At 41.7% G+C, this 14,735-nt stretch overlaps 1 protein-coding gene across 1 annotated transcript in view; it reads right to left on the bottom strand.

The window, feature by feature from the left end:
- GNAQ (G protein subunit alpha q) overlaps nt 1–14,319 on the bottom strand; it is a 294,496-nt gene extending 280,177 nt beyond the window's left edge. The window contains exon 1 of the mRNA XM_023627175.2: nt 14,184–14,319. Coding sequence (XP_023482943.1) covers nt 14,184–14,319 — 136 coding nt within the window. The remainder of the gene's footprint in view (nt 1–14,183) is intronic.
- Between the last annotated feature and the right edge of the window lie 416 nt (nt 14,320–14,735).

Raw genomic sequence — 14,735 nt, 5'->3', positions numbered from 1 at the left:
GAGGTAATCTTTGTGACCTTGGATTTAGCAATGGTTTCTTATATACAACACCAAAAGCATGAGCAACAAAAGAAGAAACAGATAAACTGGACTTCATCAAAATTAAAAACTTTTGCGTTTCAGAACAATTTTGCACAGTCAAACCTGTCATATAATCTTATCGGTTCTATTTCCTTTTTCCCTTAGAGACAGTCTTCCTAGGGCATTCCATCCTTCCATAGATAAAATGGTCAATTTTCTAGAAATATCTAAGTTAATAAAGCTGAAAATAAAAGTGATTTTTAAAAACCTAAATAATAAATTGAGGCATTTGTTAATTACTTTTCTAAATAGGCAGTTCAGAAAAGAAAATAAAGACTATAATAGAAATGAAGTCAATACAATACAAATAAATAGATCGTTTTTTTTCTAGATTGACAAAAATCTAATAATAGCTAAGATGTGCCAAAATAGTCACTAACACAAACTAGAGGTGGAAAGTAAACCAATACCACCTTTCTGAAAGGTAGGGTAGTGACGTGTGTCAAAAATTAAAATGAGCCTGTCATTTGGCTGACGTGCCAACTCTGAGAACTTATCTGAAGGGTCAATCACACATGTGTACAAAGATGGATTCCCTACAATAGTCACTGGAGCATTGATTCTACGATTTTTTTAATGAAATTAAACTCAATATCCATCAATCAGGATCAGGTATAAATGGTGGTGCAGTGGCAAATATTTAACAACTAGTTCTGCCAGGGTGGGGGGGAAAGCCCTGATTCATAGCATTTGCCAATTTCTATGGTGTAAATACTACCACCATGGCTGATTTCAAGCTACCAAAATGAAGTCACTGAACACAGAGTTGAGAAGAAAGGTGTACAGCTGGCTTTCAAGAGCAGGTGCAAGCTACCTGCAGCACACCACTGTATGATTCAAAACACAGTGGAACCAAAAACATACACTGGAACACTAAAAAGCCATAAATATGACATAAAAGATTAATATTAACACGGCAAGATATCCACTACATATCACAGGATAAAAAATCCACTACATACAGAACAGCTTATGTTGTATAATCTGTGATCATGTGAACTTACATGCGTGTCTGTATTTCAGTTTCCTTTTAAAAGAAAAATCATACAACAGTCATGTGTAAACACTACATTCAGTCAAGTTTCGCCCATAACAATAGCAGTAAATCTGGCTTTCAGGGAGTATCTAAACCAGATATCGATTTTTATTTTAAAAGAGATTAGCAAAAGATCAACAGATTTGGCTTCAAAGTAATTAAAAACTTCTGTTTTAAATTACACAAAACAAAGAAAAAGAAAAACAACAGACCGGGGTTAAGTTATTTGCAGTAAATATGAAAAAGGCTAATTTCATTTGTACGTTCAGAGCTCAAAAACAGGCAAAGGAAATGAAGAGACAACTTACAAAATAAGAAATTCAACTAGGAACAAACATATGGGAAAATGATCACTCTTACTAGTGATCAAATACATGAAATTTTTTTAATTACGTACCATTTTTTGCCTACTAACTTATTGATATTCTCATAACATTGCTCATGATGTTGCAAATTGTATACAATCATTTCAGAATATGTTTTAGGCGTGTGTAGTCACGAGTAATAAAATTTTTCATATCCTCTGACCTAGAAATAACATTTCTATTAATCTATTCTAACAGAAGTATGTGCTTAAAAAAATGCTATCTTCACCAAGAACTTCATCACAGCATTATTTTCAAATTGAAACACTGGGAGAAGCCTGAATGTCCTTAAAAAAACGGAGTAAGCAAACAAATTAATAAATATCCTCTACTAGAAAATTATACAGCAATTCCAAATTTTAACATGAAGTGTATAAAGCCACAGAGAAAATGCTTACAGCATAATGTTAAATTGTACAGTATGATTACACCTATGCAAGAAAGATACAAAAATAAAACTAGAAAAGAACATACAAAAAAAATCAGGGGCTGGCCCAGTGGCGCAGCAGTTAAGGGCACACGTTCCACTTCGGCGGCCTGGGGTTTGCCAGTTCGGATACCAGGTGCGGACATGGCACCGCCTGGCAAGCCATGCTGTGGTAGGCATCCCACATATAAAAAAGTAGAGGAAGATGGGCACAGATGTTAGCTCAGGGCCGGTCTTCCTCAGCAAAAAGAGGAAGATTGGCAGCAGTTAGCTCAGGGCTAATCTTCCTCAAAAAAAAAAAAAACCCATGTTTCTTATACTAGATTGGTACATTTTGGATAAATTTATGAATAAATTTTAAAACCTTTGTCTAAAAACATATTGCATTATTTGTAAAATTTCAAAATCACTGAAAAACAAAACATAAAAAGTGTTATTAACATAGAATGGACTGTTATTCTTTTGAAGGCCAACATAAAACAATATAATTTATTTCTTAAGAATGTAAGAAAATTCTTACGTGGAAGAAAATATACACTTCTTGACTCAAACTTTGTCTATTACATATAATAGTTTTTCTCACCATTAAACTTTACTATTTTAAAAAGTAACCATACCACCAGAGGATATATATCTCAAGCGCTCTCCTTTATTTCATTCCAAAAAGAGAATACAATATAAATTCAGGCAGTAGCATACTGCTTGAAGATATATTATATTAATATAAAAGAAGAATATTTTTTAATAGAAAAAATAAATCACTGTGTGACCCAGTGATTCAGTACTAAGGATGCACAATGCATTAATTAATTCTGGAAAGAAAACACTGTAATGTGAGTAGCAATTCACAGATAGACTCTAGCGACTAGAAAAACTCTAGAGAAGAACCTCTGTTCCTACAGTAAGTATGACCTGGAACAGAAAGCCTTATAGAAAAGGTGTTTCTCAAAGGACATAGCTGGTGATTTTTGTGAAAATATATGTGGAGTCAAGATTTCCCCTAAAGAAATCATTTCTCCTATGATTTCCTTCACTAAATGCAATGTTTTGCCAAGAACTGCATGGATGGAGAAATAAAAATTGTTTATCAGAAACTGATCAAGCAACACACAGGTTATCTTCTCTCACAGCAGATGGGAAACTTGGGGGACTCGTTATAAGAGATGGTATGTGTCTAAAATTTTTCAGTTATTTCTAATGTGCTTTGGATAACATCTTCGACAGTGACCCAACACATAATAGGAGAAACTAGGATGTTCAGAGGACATCCCATTCAAGTCCTTGAACACATCAAGGCCCTTCCATGCCCAGAAGCCATGTCTGATCCAAGCTTGGCTCCAAGAGGAGCCAGTAGTATGGCAATTCATTCGTTTCTTACCCATTAAGAAGTAACTAGGAATAAAAATAGAGATTGATTGCAACTATCTTTTGTTTCAGCATTCCCTAGTTCTGCTCACAAATTATTCAAATTATTCAAAACCTATTTGCCTACATTGTGAGTCAAGAAATCCTCTTACGTCAATTCTATCATGGACAAACGCAGCTCATTTTGAATGTTGGTCATAATTGGAAATAGCCTTGAATAATCTACTCCCCAGGCGTGGATATGATAGCCCAGAATGTGAACGGCTCGGCTCGTAAGAGAACATATCCAATTGATAACTGCCTTTCTCAGCTAAAAATTACAAAGTTACTTCTATATTACATGCCTCCATCTGAGCATGAACCCACTTGGCAAGAATATCTCATGATGCTACTTAGATACTTATTGCCTTGGGCGAGTGAAAGATGCTCTATTGTAGGAAAGCAAGCCAGGGAAAAGCAGATTTCCTGGACAAGGATCTGTCAAGAGACATCCTACTAACCTATCACCAGATTAGCAGAGTTCTCAATACAGTAATAGATGCTTTTCTATCACCTTAAACAGCTGACTGGAAAAAACAGAGAGCAGCCATGTAAATTTTCTTAACATGTGAATGGTTCTTCTCAAGACACTGCGTGACATGAGGTCTGAGCTTGGTCTACCTAACCACCCCCGGGGTCAAAAGCACAGGAGAGGGCATGCAACAAAAACTCCCATACAACCCACACTTCTACACTTGCTCATCTCTCAACCCACGATCTAGGAGAAGAAGGACACAGCAGACGTGACAATAATGAAGAAATGCAGTAGGGCAGGGTTGCTGACAAGAGGAAGTCGCGTTGGCCTGGCTCTTCCTGATCAAAGACGTCAAGCAAACGCGCAGGGCACCTCTCCTTCACTCTCCTTTCCTTCGCTCCAGAGCCTAGCGAAGACCCGGCTGCACCACCCCTACCAGCAACAACACCCTCTGCCCTGCCAAGCCCCAGATCCCCCATTACTCTCCTTCGCAGGACCGCTCCCTGTACCTGTCTAACTCCAAATCCGAGATCAAGGTAGGTGAGCCAGAAGCTGATAAGATAATAAGCAGAAGGCCATGGGCCAGGAGGAAAGTCGAGGTGAGGAATGCCAAACAGCTGCCTGGCACCTCCAGGGAAACTGGGCTCCTGGAACAGAGCTTCTCCAGACCCAGGGTGAGAGTCTGGCTATTCCTTCTTTGCTCCTAGAGCGCTTTCTCTAGAATGCAGACAAGGGACACAAGAAGTTGCTTTCTTCAAGTCTCTCCGATCATTCCCATGACAACTGAGGGCAGTTCCAAGGCCACTTTAATATATCGGTACATATAAATATCTTGTAAAGCAAAAAAGTATGGAATTCCTTACATCATGTTATGGATGTGCCCACCATTACCTGCTCTTCTGGTTTCAATGAAATCCCCAAGGAAAAAAATGGACACAGCAATGGAAGAGGAAATGAACACAAACGGTCTATCCAAGGGTTAATTCTAAATCTTCCCTGGAAGGTCTGGAAAAGGGACCTGCTGACTCCAAATACAAACAGTGCCCCAGACAAGCTCCGCCAAGGCGTCTGGGGCACGCCCAGGGCCCAGGCTCAAACGGCCAACCTGTTCTCGCTGCAAAGGCAGAAACGGGCTTGGGCAGCAGAGATTATCTGTAAGCAAATGAAAACCATTGCTTAAAGCCCAATGAAGCAAAGAAAAAAAAAAACAGTAGCATTAGTGAGTCACAGGTAGCTGCCTAAGGGTATCTAAGAAAACACCCAGGCCTGAGCAGGGCAGCCTGGAACACTGCCTCTCAGGCTCCACCTCTGCGCCTCCCAGGATATCGCCCTTCCTGCAGGAAGCAAAAGCCCCACGCTGATATGACAGGAGGCTTTTGATACCATGCCTTGTGAAGGCAGTGAAACTATCAGCAGCATGCCAGGCGCATGAGGGACGGCTCGCTGATGCCTCCTCACTCCAGCCCTCCTCACGGCTCTTCCCCAGGACTGTGAGCTGCCTGCAGGGCGCTGGGAGTTATTCCAAAGGGGAAGAAGAGAGAGTGAGGGCCACCAGGAGTCCACCAGACCTGGCAATGCCTCCTGGGATAGCCCATCGCTCCTGGAGAGGCCCCTCGTCCAGGGGCGAGCTTGCCAAAACTGCAGAGCAAAAGCAGAGAAAGTTTCAACCTTTGAACGGCCCTCTGATGTGGTCCAATCTCTTCCTTCTTCAAGTTTCTATAGAAACAGTAAAGGAGCAAAGGAACGAAACACCCTCAGGTTAGTTCAGAGAGGCAGGGCAGGAGTAGCTGACTGCCTTTCAGTTACAGGCTTTGGAAAAGATACACATGACTAAAGCAAGAGGCAGAGCCATAAGGAGTATTTCATTATCCAGCCGAATAAACTTTCACAAAGCCAGTCTGCCATTGTTTTTGCATGATTTACCAATTTTCAAAAATACATCATGAGATTTCGAGAGCTAAATGCTTAACACGTACCCTGGCATTCTTTTAAGGCCAAACCAGGAACAAGAATTAAAGTCATCCTGTATTATTAGAACAAGTCACAGGAAATGGGTCAGCTCTTTAGGACAAGAGGAAAACTGCATCTGCCTTCTGCAGAAAGAACATACAATGAAGGAGCTCTGAAGAGTGCAGGGCCTAAAATATCAACTCACACGGCAAGAAAATATCATGACACCTTTACCTTAAAAAAACAAATAAATCAAAAAACCTACTTAGACTGACTGGGCATAACAAAAGCCACGGCCACTGCTAATGGCACCTTCCCTAACTATCTAGAGAGAAATGCAGTTAGAAAGAGATCTTTTAAGGCCCTCAAGTAACCGAGATGGGGACTTCAAATCATTAAATGAGGAAGATGCACTGTTGCTCAAGACAGGCCGACAGCACTTTCTCCCCTTCTAGCAAATGTGCTGCATCCTATTTTGAAATCCAGCAGCCCATGAGAGATTATCCAGCACTGGCTCACTAAGTCTCTGCTGGTGATCATGAACCAATCTCAAGTCTCTGCCCTCTGGAAAAGGAAGGAGAATTTCACATTTTGTTCAATAACAACATACTTGGTTTTGCAGACCTAAGTGTTGCTAAAGAAAGTTAATCATCTCCCAGAAGCACATTCACAAGTGTCTTTCTTTTAAAGTATAGTACCCGACTTCCCCTCGCACCAGCTCACAGCCACATGATGGCTGAAGGAGGCACCAACTTGGAAGTTCCCTAAATCTTACAGAAATGCACACACCAGAGAATCTAAGGAACCCCTCCCAGCACTTGTCTAAGGGAGCTGTGATGAGAGAGTGAGTAGGTAGGTGGTATTCACATGGAAGGGGTTTTTGGGGGGCCTGCAGCAAATACAAGCTGGATGAATGAATAATGGGTGGGTAAGACACGGAAGCAACTCTCTCTAGAAAGAACTAGTCAGCTGCAGTCACCAGGAAATACAGGGAAGACGCCACCAATCTCCTGGCTGTCTCTCCAGCAAAAGGAAATGTAAAATAAAAAAGACAAAAAAAATTTTTTTAACATAAAAAAGAAGCAAAACAAAAAATCTATTTCAATTTCTTAGCAAGTGATGGTGATCAAAAAAGTCAAAGTCTGGGAAGAGATCATTAATTCACAATTTCATTTCTCCAAAGGGAAAAAGGAGAGGTTCTCTCTTAGAAATATACACGAATGTTTCTAAACATCACTATTCACTTCCTGTAGCAGAGCCAAAAAGTCTCACTCTAGCTTTTTCTTTAATTTGTGGATCAATTATTGTTCCCTCCTGTGGGGTTTCAGAAATATAATGGCATTAATAACATTCTTCTTCCCCACTGCACCACAATCCATTATACACTTCCCTGAAACAAGTACTTTGTTTCTAAAGTAGTCAAACTGCTCACAATCCAAGATTAATCTTGTAATAAAGGTGCATGGAATTTCCAAATTCCAAATGACTTGTGTATGTGACAGTTTTTCATTCAAACTGCTGGATAAACTGCTATTGGCTTTTCAACCTGAAACAATATGAGAATGTTCAACCGAATCACTCTCGCTGAAGAATGAATGAGAAGCAGGAAAGGAGACAAAGACTACTGCGTCCTTAAAACAGAATTCCTTTTACTGTGCCCCAGGTGGTCCACAGAAGAGCAAAGAGGAGTGGCAAATGGATGGCACCCTTTAGAAGAAAGCAAGAAGTTTAAATTCCCTTCCTTCAATTGCTCTCCTTTCTTTCGGGAATCCAGCTACCCATCCTACTCCCAACCCCCTATGCCCACAGCCCCAGTTACTGACAACAGAATCACTGTAAATTGAGCAAGGAATTGTGCTACATTGAGACACACAGAAACAACAGCCACTACCTTTGCCCTCATGGAGCTTCCAATCCACTTAGAGAAACAGAGCAAGTGGTCACAGTTTCTCATAGTTTAAGGCAAAAAGATTATACGCTCCAAGGAAATAATATACCTAACTCAGGAGTTCAAATTCTCAAGATCATCTGCTTTCTCCAGTTGTGTAATCCCCGGAAAGCTTCCACAATGGCCTTCAGATGATTTTGTCTTTTTCTTTGTATTTACAGCCAGTAGAAAAGCCAAAGCCAGGCAGGATAACACACAGGACATGTCAGCCCCAGGGCGTTGACTGTGAAACAAGAACTGTGAAGAGCTTGTAGTCTTTCCTGCCTGCAAATAAGAAATAAGGAGGGACTCACATAGCACATTATTTTGCACACAGTAGGTGCTTAATATTTGTTCATTCGATAGGCATTCTCTATGCAACTATTCTTTCCTAAGGTATGCCTGGTAAAAAATTTGGAGGTAACGTTTATTTTCCAATAACTGGCAAGTGTTTGTTGAGTAAATGAACTTGAAACATCCTAACTTTATTTTTAAATAATACTAATTTTACTCTTAACATTGAGCCACAAAGGTTTTTAACAAAATACTCAGCACTGATTTCAGAAATTATGGCTAGGTATAAAGGTCAAACCCAGAGCTATTTAGCGAATTCAACTTTTGGTTCTCGGTATCGCAATACAGATGTTTATTTTTGTTCGTAAAGTTCAGATTCATGACCACCTAGGATTTATGAACTCATTTCCGACAGCATGTTTAGGTCCTTTTTTCTTTTTATTACATGTTAGATGAGAAATCAAGACAGATTTTTACGTATCAGTAACATTAACAAATCAAAGCTGATCGTCGAACGGCTTCCTATAATTTTATTAGTAACAGCTGTTCGCACAAAATCATGTTTGGGTCTGAGAACAGCTCTTTCTTTAATGTTACTCCATTCGGTAGAACAAGAGAAAACATTCACTGTTTACTGTAGTCCAGTTACTGCCACAGATTTAATTACCAACAATCACACATTCTACCTTCTATTGCTATTTCACACTTCCCTAAGACTAATTCTGCAGAGATTTTAACATTGCTTAAAAGCCATTATAAAAGTTTCCTTTTAAAAACGTCACCACCCTCCCCCTTCAACCAGGAAACTAGACTTTATTTGTCGCTACAAATACTTGTATTTCCCTTAACCCAAAACATAGAGTCTGGAGGAAACAGAGTCTCTCCACCTTCTCAGGGAGAAAGCAATCCTAACCTTCTTAAAATGGCTTCTCTCTCTTCCCTTTCAGCTCCCTATTTTCCCTCTACAGCACCCAATCAACATTTCCACTAATATGCAACAGAACTAATAACCTCTCCTTAAAGAAAAATTAACATGAAGGCTGGAATCAGAATCATCCTTGGAAAATCCTGTTCATTTCTTTTCAAGCATAAGTTTGTCTGGATCATGAAGAAAAATCTGTTCCTTTTTTCCTGCTAAGTTTAGCATAGCACGCAGTCTCATAACTGCAAAAGCTGTTTCAGGTCCTTAAAAATTCATCTGTAATAAAAATCATAACTATATTTAATAGGCATCTCTGAAAAGTGAACATAAGCCATCTCCTATAAAGCATAGCGGGGGTTCTGTTTTGGTTTTTCTTATGAAAAAGAGGCTATCAAATCTATTTCTAATAAACAAAATGGCTACTAAATTACTCTTCTTGTTCTCCTTTCTAAACTTACCTAAAAAGATTTGAATAGATATCACAGGATAATTTTACTATTCAGTAGGGTTTTCATAGAAGCCAAGTTCCCATATGAAGAAATGACATGTAAATACAGGATTGACAGTTATATGGCAGACCTAGACAATGAACCTACACGGTTCAATGCAAAAATCTTACTCTGAAGTCTCTGTTATATATTCAGAACTACAGTTTTTAATTATTATGAGGGATGCTCCACTTTACTCTTCAGATATAAACTAGAAGTACTTCATTTCAAAAAAAAGAGGAAATGCACTCAAATAAATCTTGACATTTAGAAACATAATCAACACTTGGAAGCTAAGAGTAGCAAAAATAAAACTGGTTGGTCTTAAAGCAGCTTCATAAACACCATATTTTGGTATTTCCAGGGAGCTGTTGTTATTAGGGCTGCTTAGAGAGATGCCCCCATTCTGTGGTTCTGAGCAGCCATCCTAGACAGCCAGTAACCTCACGGTTAATTCAGGCAAGCAGCATCCCCATTCTTCCTGCAGTGAACTCTAGGAGGGGTAGAGGGGCAGGTACTTTTATCCAGACCTGTGTGAATGAACTCTCCATACAGTCTAAATATGCCAGAGCATTCCCAGCGTTCCAGGTCCCTTCTTGCTCTGTAACTGTACAGTTTTCAGTAATGTATGCCTCTCAAATTGAAAATGTTCTATCTGCAATTCCTAAAATTCTATCTTTAATCATTGTGGTTGTCCTCATGTAATCACATAGGGAAATCATAAAAATCTGTTACCACCTGTGCTCTAGAGAATTTTAAAATCCCCTCTGAGGGAGTATATCATGGAGAAACGCTTATGGCAAAAGATGACAGAGTTAAACGAGCTTCTAGAGGATAAAAAGTAATCAAGATATGGAATGGTTTCTTTTTTTTTTCCTTTAAACTTTCATACTTTAAGCATGACTATTATCATTCCCAAATGCACGCAGCGCAGAACTGTAACCCACTGGTTCAATATGTGATCTAACATCTTACAGCAACACTTCCGACCCTGGAAGGCATTTGTATTCAACCCGCTCCAAGAGTTACATACAGTTTTTTAAAGAAGATCATGATTTTATCTGCCACAGATTACAAACATTACCTATTTCCATGTCTCTATTCATTATTTTAAGGTCCCAATTGCTACCAGAAGGGTCATAAACTTACTCAACAAATATTTATTGAGAGCCTTCTACGAGTTAGGCGTTATGCTAGGACCTGCTGGGATTTCATAGTGAACGACACAGACACAATCCCCACCCTCGTAAGCTGCCAGTCTAAAAGAGGAAGAAAATCTATCATCACATATCTAATTCAGTTAGAAGATCAAGAACATACATTCTTCCATCTAAGATTGGCCTCAACTTTGCCTGTTTTCAATAGGTGGAATCTAATCAATAAACAAGGTTTGCTAAATCTTCCTATTTGACAATTAAAATCTGAAGAGTAAAGATTTCAAAAACATGCAAAATAAAAACAGGTTAATTGGGAAGACATGTATCTTCAAGGAACTGAAAAAGATTTCAGGATGAGTCCCTGTGACTGGAAGCAGACATTCAAAACCACTTGTTTTATACAGATTTAAACACATATTAATATTAAACAGTGTGGTCCATGTAGCACCAATAGAAATATTTAATTAATATTAATGAATATTAATTATTTAAAGAAAACATAATGTACTTTACAACTGAGAAGTATACAAAAACATCAACCAAGTTAACATATTCTCTTGCATACATGTAGAGTACAAAGTTTTCTTTGTGGTATCAAAAGAAATAAACACTAAAAAAATAAATTCAGAGATGAATAAGTTAAAGACGACAAGAAAAGAATTCAGAATTTAAGGGGGAAGGTGTCTGGGTTCTTTTTTAAAAAAAGAATAAAAATTAAAATATATAAGTACTGTGGAATATGGAACACATTGCTGGATATGTATCAAAACGATCCAAATTTTACTGCCATACTTTCATCTAAGCAGGTAACTACTATTTGCCCTTTCTAATTTCTCCATATTATCAATATATAAAATTAAATAATTATGTGAACAAACACAAGGGTCCACACTTTTATCCCTGCCAGATAAATCCATTTCCATTAAAATGGCGTCATGCTTTGAACTAAAATCTACTTGGATAAGAATTCCATACTGAATTTCATTTCAATATTAAGGTGATTCCTCAATTTAAAGAAAGTAGTTAAAAATAGTGGTAAAACTTTCAACTGTGAAAGGAGACATCCTGTGACCTCCTTTGGACAGGCATGGTTTCAATGAATGAAGGAACCAGAAGAGTCAGGGCACTCATCAAAGGAGCACATCAGGAGTTCCTCCAACCCCTCGCCAACACCTTCCCTGCCTCCAATCAACCAGCATTTCCCTCCTGGACTCAAGAAATCACGCAATCACATGCTCATGCACACACACAAATCTACTATTAGCATACAGCATCTACTACATAGATAGTGTCGATATTGCAGGAGCTTTGTTACAAAAGCAACATACCCAGAACACGAAGCTGTAGCAATTCTTACATGATGTCTAGGGATCAGGTTTCTAACAGAAAGCTACATAAATTTTAAGTGTTACTAATGAATGTAGGTGCTAAATTAACGCCATCTTTTCTTACCACTTCTAACAGGCCATATTTGGGGGTTGGGGCAGAGCTGTATTAAACCCTAGTGAAATCTAATAAGAGAAAAACAAAGCTCCCCAACTACCACCGCTTTAGCAGTAAAACTGATTGACTTTAATTTTTTTCCTCATAAAATTATCTCCAAGCTCATTTTTCAAAGCACAGTATGTGATTTAAATACACAATAGGTAGTTAAGCAACCATATATGTCTATTTCCGCAAAAGTCCTCCTCCCAGACATTCAAACCTGGGCCCTCAGACTGACAAAGACCCCAGGGCTGTAACTCACAGCTGCTTGGAACCCAGAGCTGTCACATTGCAGGCAATAGAGTTGGCTAGGGAGACCTCAAATATCCTATTCCCAGCAAAACAGAAAACAGAAACAAATAAGACTGTGAACAGGGCCAAAGAAAAACAGAAACTGTTCTTAAGTCTCTCTAAAACACATGCTTTTCCCCTTAATTGTGCACTTACACACTCTATACATTTCTCTTGCCCTTTCTACTTCTCAATCTTGAGCATTCAGAAAACATTCAACTACACGTTTTTAGCCATTAGAAGCAGCCCAAAATGAAAATAAAAATTAAAAATAAAAAGATCTTCATTTTCCAATGGCAGTTTTCCCCTCCCCTGGCTTCACTCCCTAAAGCCTACTTCTTTATCCAGCATTTTGCCTTCTGCTCTTTATAAACATGTGCACATTTACTGAATCTGGTCAAAATGAAGACACAGAGCATGGCATGTGAATTAACCATTTATAACTATTCGTGATCACTGTATTTTGTTCCTTCTTATAAATGATCCAGTTCATAAGCAGTTCAGTCCCAAAGGCAATTGGTTCCTTGAACCAGGAGATGGAACGCTCAAGATAAGAAAGAAAATACAGGCTTCTCAAATCCTGACAACACAATACCCTTTTCTTACAGAAATGTCTGAGGAACGTATTTATTACACACACAAATATCCAGAACACAAGTGTAGACATTTTTCAGGCCTGTTACTGCAAAGCTGTTTGCTCTTCCTACCACAATAGCTCAGAGTTATGTCACACTGGCTTGTTTGTGAACCCTGATCTTGATTCTGAACACTCTCTCAGAGATCATAATCAATCGAATTCCTACTTGAGAAATGGCATTTTCTTGCTAACTTGGTGTTAAGGCAGAATAAGGGGTTGGTTTTTTTAGAGATAAAAGGGAAATTTTTGCTGTACACTTCCCGTTTTCCTCCTAACCCAGATTCCAAAGATATTAAAATGTTGTCCGTTTTAAACAAAAGGTTTCTATTTGTCTCCATGAGAGTACATGAGAGGCTGCACTGGTTTTCAGGAGTAACTATTGTGAATTCAGGCCTACATCTGGGTTGCCTCATTAAACAAAAGATACCCGTGGCTGTCAACACACAACACAACGCTCCCCTATCGCTCATCTTTATCTGGAAGGAATGGTGCAGACGAGAAACACGCCTGTCACCATCCACTGGTCAAGAAACTCTTCTGAGTCCCTCCTTTCGGTGGTCTGGTGGCTAGAGAACAGCACTTGTGTGACACCTTCGGGCTTGCCTCCCCGCCCCCCGAATACATAAGCCTCCTTTCTTTGGAGGGCCAACCACTCGGCTCCCTCATCATCACTCCTTGGAGAATCCAGCCGCGAGTGTGCCCACCATTCCACCATTCCCTCCTGACCCCAGAAAGCACTGACAACGAATGCACACAGGCCACCCCACCGCACGCCATCCCCCAACGTACCCTGGCTCCGCTCGCCACCCTCGGGCCACACACACACAGCTCCCCACTCCACCACCCCGCCGGGCGCTGCGGCCGCCACAGTGGAAGTTCAAGCCCTCTGCCCACCTTCCCACCGCGCGCCTCGCCCCCGAAATGATTTGCCATTTAGCAGATGCACAGCACATAAACGCGCACCCCGAACGCACAGCCCTCCGCGACACCGAAAGGCACACGCCGAGGCGCGGGGCAAGGCCAACCCGACCCGTGTGTGTGTGTGTGTGTGTGTGTGTGTGTGTGTGTGTGTGTACACGCGCGCGCGCGCCCGCGCCGGTGCGGGTATCGGCTGGGGGCGCGCCCCGGGAGGGTAGGGGCGAGGGCCGCGGAGGGCAGTTGCCCTGGGGGACCGAGGGTGGCGGGCGGAGGTTGCCACGGCCCGGCGGGAGGGCCCGCGGCGGCCGGCCCCGGGCCGCACTCACCGAGCAGCAGCAGCTTGAGCTCCCGGCGGGCGTCCCGCTTGTCCCTGCGGAGCTGCCGCTCGATCTCGTCGTTGATCCGCCGGGCTTCCTTGGCCTCCTCGCTCAGGCAGCACGCCATGATGGACTCCAGAGTCATTCTTCCAAAGTGCCTCCGCTGCAGCCCGCCGGCACCCCTGCTCACACGCGCGCACACACACCCTCCCGCCCTCGCTCCCCCGAGGCAGTGGCGGCCGCCGAGCCCCGCCGCCCGGGCGCGCGTCCGGGACGAGCTCGGGGGACGGCCGCGGAGGCCGCGGCCAGGGCCGGGGCCACCGGGGGGGCCGGGGGACCGGCGGGAGCGGGCTGCTCGGGCCGCGGGAGGCGCGAGGCGGGCGCGGGAGGCGGCCGCGGGCGCTGGCTCGGGGGGCGCGAGGGAAGGCCGCGGCGCCCGGCCTCGCTCAGACGCCCGCGCCTCCTTCCCCGGGAACGGGCGGCCCGCCTCGCCCCCCGCGCCGCCGCCGCCGCCGCCGCCGAGGCTCCCCTACGCCCTGCGCCCGGCGGCGAGAGCACATC

This window comes from Equus caballus, chromosome 23 (assembly GCF_041296265.1).
Source record: "Equus caballus isolate H_3958 breed thoroughbred chromosome 23, TB-T2T, whole genome shotgun sequence".
Lineage (NCBI taxonomy): Eukaryota > Metazoa > Chordata > Mammalia > Perissodactyla > Equidae > Equus > Equus caballus.
This window is presented reverse-complemented; position numbering and strand designations above follow the sequence as displayed.